We start from the raw sequence: 6,000 nt of genomic DNA, 5'->3' as shown, positions 1-6,000 counted from the left end.
ATAATTTACTGTGCAAATCATATGGTTCTGTGTCTCAATATACATTAAATTGAATTATTTGATAACACCATTGACCCAGTACTGCTGAACGACTCCTTCCCATTACCTAGGTCGGTAAACTCTGGTGAACCCTGGATCAACCGCTCTGTAGACCCTGGTCCGGTAAAACTGCTGTATGCAATTCAGGTAACTGATGTTTGGTGAATTTCTGGAATGGAGCGGAACGCAGATGCTGATTGAAAGTCTAGTAGGCGAAAACCAGTGATAACGACGTTTGGAACGTTGGTACCTCAGTTGGTGGTTTGCGGTTTATTAAATAATAATCGCCTAACTAGCAAAGTATATAAAGTCCGTTCAGACATTTGGCTGTTGAACCTTCATTAAATTTAGATGCCATACGCAGCCGTAACACCTGCTTTGTGCATAAAATAATGTACATTCGAAAAGTATTAAGTATTATCAGTTCGTAAACCAGTGAATATCAGTTGACAGGGCAATCCCGATTTCGGATTGGATGTTACATGGATGCCGTGCGCATTATGGAAAATAAATAAATACATTTCGAAAAACAATTAAGTGTCTGATTATCGCAGTCATCGTCCAGTGAATATCGATTCCCGTACATGCTTCTACGGATACGGGGAAGAGTCTTAATGAAATTCTATTAAAAGGCTCGTCAATTCAAGATGACTTAATTAATATCATTAGTCGTTTTCGCACACACAAATATGCGATGTCAGCCGACATCGAAAAAATGTATCGGCAAATTTGGATCGCCGAAAAAGACCGCGACCTTCAACGTGTGTTGTGGCGGGAAAACCCAGCTGAAGAAGTAAAGGAATACAGACTTAACACGGTAACATACGGAACGAGTTCAGCTTCTTATTTAGCTACAGCGTGTTTAAAAATGTTAGCTGATGATACGAGATCGTTATTTCCGGAAGCAAGCTTGGCAGTCGCATCAGATTTCTACATGGACGATTATCTCGGAGGTGCACAAACGATCGACGCCGCCATTAAATTACGTGACGGAATAGTAACGATTACAAACAAATGTGGATTCAATTTGCGGAAGTGGGTGTCGAATGATAAGCGACTATTAACTGGAATTCCGAACGACGACAACGATCCGCTGCGCGTACTAAATTTAGATGGCAGCGCTGTTAAAACGTTAGGCTTGAACTGGAGTCCGATTAATGATACATATACATACAAAATCGATAAGATGAATAATGATGGGGTCATTACGAAACGTACGGTACTGTCTGCGATCGCGACAATATTCGATCCGTTATCATTGATTGGTCCAGTCGTAGTAAAGGCTAAGATGTTTATGCAGCAATTGTGGACAAATAAAATTAGCTGGGACGAAAGACTACCGCCACTATTATACGACGAATGGAACACGTATTATGAAGATATATTTGAAATAGTACAAATACAAATACCACGGTGCGTAATAGGAGTTGATAAGGCGATCCGTATACAAATACACTGTTTTGCCGACGCATCAATAAAAGCGTACGCGGCAGCGATGTATTTACGTGCAACAGACGAATACGGCAATCACGTCACCCGCTTAATCGCTGCCAAATCGTGAGTAGCCCCACTAAAAGTAATTTCTTTGGCCAAATTAGAATTATGTGCAGCCGTCTTACTCGTGCGCTTAGTTAATAAAATACTACCTAGTTTGCGCATTAATTATGTTCGACGTTATTTTTGGTCCGACTCCACAATAGTTTTGGCATGTATAAGTTCACCAGCATCTAAATGGAAAACCTTTGTGTCACATAGAGTCGGAGAAGTACAACAGTTTTCCTCTGCAACAGAATGGTCACACGTTAGGTCTAGTGAGAATCCCGCGGATGTACTATCCAGAGGTTGTAGTCCGAATCAATTACGTGAACACAAATTGTGGTGGGAGGGCCCACAATGGTTGCAGGTCGATGAAAGTTTGTGGCCTAATGCCAGAGAAAAGGCACCGTTACCACCCGAAGATATGCCGGACTTAAAAGGCGAAAAACCAGTTGTGTTAAGTACAAAGGTCGAATTTGGAATAATTGAAAAGTATTCATGTTTACAAAAATTACTTCGTATTACGGCTTATTGTATGCGTTGGAAAACATATGATAGTAAAAATAAACATTTTTCGGCGGAAATCGAAACAGAAGAGCTTAATGCCGTCAAGACGTTGTTGATTAAATTAGTTCAAAAACAATATTTTATTGAAGAAATCAAATGTTTAATTGCTAAAAAAGATGTTAGTAAACGAAGTAAGTTAAAATTATTGTGTCCGTTTATCGATAAGAACGGTGTATTACGAGTCGGTGGACGTCTAAATAATATGCAATCAATCAATGTCGATAAGCGAAATCCAGTATTATTACCAGCACAGTCTAAATTAGGCTGGGGTCACACGAGCGTTGAAAGAACGGACGTTACGACGGACGTTATAACGTCCGTTGTTGAATTATATGATTTTACTATACGATGGTCACACGCTTGACGTCCGTTGGATTTGCCATCCGTTCGACGTTGGTAACGTCCGATACATGCTACGACGGACGTAAATAGCGCTTATCGGACGTCGTAGTTTATTATTAGATATTATTGACTCGGTCACACGATCATTGTTTTGACGTACGTTAATCGTGAAAACTGTGAATTTTTCTGTGGAAAATATTTAAAAAAATACTTGAAAATGGACGTAGAACTATTAATAACAGAAATAGAAAAACGTCCAGTTATATGGGATGTAAGTGACGAACTGTATAAGGATAGAAATAAGAAAAATGATGGATGGATGGAAGTTGCAACTGTTGTATTTGAAAATTTTGGTGAAAAAACTAAAACAGAACAAAAAGTTATTAGTAAGTACTGACTATATTAATTTATTTTCATATGATATTAATTAAATAATTAATAAATAAATAAGTTTAATTATAATATAATATATATGTAATATGTATACTGGATATACAGATGAACATAAATAATATTTTAAATTTTTTCATTCTGCCATGCCACTTGTCCTAATTCACTATTGAAATAATTTGTCAGTGCATCCCGATATCTGTTAATAGATCTGTTTACGTTTAAATTATTATCTAGTTCAATATCGTCCATACCAGTTACCATAAGAGAATCTTCAAATTCATATCCATCACATGCGTGAACAAAATAATTATGCAAAACACAACAACATTTGACAATATCAATTGCTAATTCTATATCAACATCTATTGCGCGGTGAAATATTCTCCATTTATTGGATAAAATTCCAAACGCACACTCAACATAGCGTCGAGCACGTGAAAGTCGATAGTTGAAAATCCTTTTATTGATTGGTAAACATTTTCCTGCATATGGTCTTAACATATTTGTAGATAACCCAAACGCTTCATCGCCCACAAATGCATATGGCATAGGTATCTGAATACCACGTATTAGATTAGGTTTTGGAATGTTTAGTGAATCATTTTGTAGTTTCTTATATAAAGTTGAGTTTTTAAAAATTGTAGGGTCTGAATCTTTGCCAAATGAACCAACATCAATAAATGTGAAACAATAATTAGAATCAACCACTGCTAATAAAACTACAGAAAAAAAATGTTTGTAGTTAAAATAATGAGACCCACTTCCATGTGGTTTGATAACTCTAATGTGCTTTCCATCAATAGCACCTATGCAATTAGGAAATTGTGCACGTTGTTGATAACCTTCCGCGATTTCTAACCATTTTTCTTCATTTGGTGTTGGTATACATTCATTGTGCATAACTTCCCATATTTGCGAACACACTCTCCGTATAATACCACATAAAGTCGATCTACCAATTCTATATTCGTAGTGTAAATCTTGAAGACTGTTTGTACTACCCAGGTACCTGCAAAGGGAAAACTTTGATAAATATAGAATTACAAAAATAAAATTAACCGATTACTAAAAGTATGTTATATAGACCATGGACGTATAGTATGTTATGCATAAAACTAAATCCTGCATTTATTATAATTTAATACATCTATTATAGTGACCTACTAATTGGCTGCTAAACAGCAGAGCGTTACTCACTTGTTTTTTTCTATTTGTTTTACACAGTACAAGATCTTATATCAAAATGGAGAAGTGTACGTGATAATTATATTCGTAGTTTAAAAAAATAAGCAGAATGTAATAAGTCTGGAAGTAGTAGAAAAAGAGTTCAACGTTATATTTTTGAAGAACAGCTTTCATTTTTGAAAAAAAAATAGAGAACTTCGTCCCACTACGAGTAGTATTCAATTAGAATCGAATGAGGAAGATCTTGATGCAACGCAATTGTCAGATAACATTAATGTAGTAGATGAAAGTTTAATATATGATAATATAAATAATACAAATAATGCAGAAAAAACTATTTCGACACCTCCACCAATTAAAAAAAAGAAAATTAATTTAGAAGAAAAACTTGCTTTGTTTTTGGACTCGAGACAAAAAAAAAGTAATGAACCAAACCAAGATACTGATGACGAGGACCTAAACTTCTATAAGTCAACATTACTGTTAGTTAAGACATTTAACGTGGATCAAAAAATGCAATTTCGTATTCAACTCATGCAGCTTCTACAACGAATAAAACTAACCAATAATGTACCTTCATATTTCCAACCACCTGGTCCAATTTTTGACCCCAATTCTGGTGTATCGATATCTTCATTAAATCATAATTATAACTCATCTATGCCTATGTACCCGTCTACAATACAACACACTCCAATGTACAACTATGACGAATTGTCACGAGGAAGTATACCTAACACAACTTCACCATTATCGTCTAACAACTCCGTTACTGGATATTTTAGTCAGTTTTCTCCAGATGAACAAAACACGTCTACAAGTAATATGTAAATTTAAAATGATACATAAGATAATGTATATAATTTTAATTTTTTTGTTAATTAAATGCTAAAGAATAAGGATTACCAATAAGCATACTAAAAGTGTATTGTTATTTTATTTTTAAATTTTTCATTAAATATAATTTTAAAAAAATGCAAATATAATTATTTATTTTGTACATATCACGTACCTCAAAGTAACGGCCAACATCTCTTCTGCTGGTATCGCAGATCTCATAACTGTATCTTGACGCATTATTTTAGACTTAATTTTGTTGAATAGCTCGTCAAATGTACTTTGTGACATGCGAAAATAATTGAAAAATTTTTCATTGTCAGCTCTTAGCATGTTGTAAAGATTGTAAAATGTACCACTTAACAATCGTTCACTATTTATTGGATGAACCCACCATCTTCGATTCGCACGTTTTTTTTTTCGTAATACTCTTATAGCTGAGTATACAAAAATTGCGGTGTCTAAATCGTCCATTTTGTAAGATGTGAAATTATCGACTGACGTTTTACGTTCATGTGACTAGGGTAGTGACGTCCGTTAAGATTTAACGTCCGTTGCATCGTCCGTTCTTTCAACGCTCGTGTGACCCCAGCCTTAACAACATTAATATTTATGTACGAACATTATCGCCAATTACATGTAGGTCCTCAAGCACTATTAGCGTCAATTAGGGATCGATACTGGCCATTGAACGGTAGAAATATCGCTAGATCAATTGTAAACAAATGCGTTATTTGTTTTAAAACTAAACCGTTTACCTTTCAACCAGTCATGGGGAACCTACCAAAAGAACGTATACAACCTTGTCGCGCGTTTGCTACCACTGGAATGGATTTCGCCGGTCCCGTCAAAATAAAAGTTAGTACCCGCCGTAATGCTCAAACGTTAAAGGTGTACATATGCGTGTTTGTGTTTGTCACTAAGGTACACATTGAGTTGGTGAGTGACCTGAGTAGGATAGCTCTAGCAGCCCTTCGAAGATTAGCCGGCGGCGTGGATGTGCAACATATGTTTTACACGGAAAACTTCGTGAGTTAATCTCGAAGTTAAAGGATACGCGACTTGTTCAGCCTCAAAGAACACAAGCAAAGGAACGTTGGT

At 35.7% G+C, this 6,000-nt stretch overlaps 2 protein-coding genes across 2 annotated transcripts; one reads left to right on the top strand and one right to left on the bottom strand.

Moving 5' to 3' along the window:
• Positions 1 to 733: 733 nt before the first annotated feature.
• Positions 734 to 2,506, top strand: LOC112591769. Its single transcript, XM_025335686.1, has 2 exons — positions 734 to 1,596; positions 1,795 to 2,506. Exons 1-2 carry the CDS (start codon positions 734 to 736, stop codon positions 2,504 to 2,506), a joined length of 1,575 nt encoding a protein of 524 aa, XP_025191471.1.
• A 472-nt stretch (positions 2,507 to 2,978) lies between these two features.
• Positions 2,979 to 5,799, bottom strand: LOC112591770 (protein ALP1-like). The gene is made up of 2 exons (XM_025335687.1): positions 5,075 to 5,799; positions 2,979 to 3,886 (listed from the first exon to the last, which is right to left on the bottom strand). Exons 1-2 carry the CDS (start codon positions 5,371 to 5,373, stop codon positions 3,001 to 3,003), a joined length of 1,185 nt encoding a protein of 394 aa, XP_025191472.1. The 5' UTR covers positions 5,374 to 5,799; the 3' UTR covers positions 2,979 to 3,000.
• Positions 5,800 to 6,000: the final 201 nt, after the last annotated feature.

The sequence above is a fragment of the Melanaphis sacchari genome, unplaced genomic scaffold, assembly GCF_002803265.2.
Source record: "Melanaphis sacchari strain LSU unplaced genomic scaffold, SCAv2.0 Contig1434_pilon_pilon, whole genome shotgun sequence".
Classification (NCBI taxonomy): Eukaryota; Metazoa; Arthropoda; class Insecta; order Hemiptera; family Aphididae; genus Melanaphis; species Melanaphis sacchari.
Note: the sequence above shows the minus strand (reverse complement) of the source record. Positions and strands in the feature narration are given on the sequence as shown.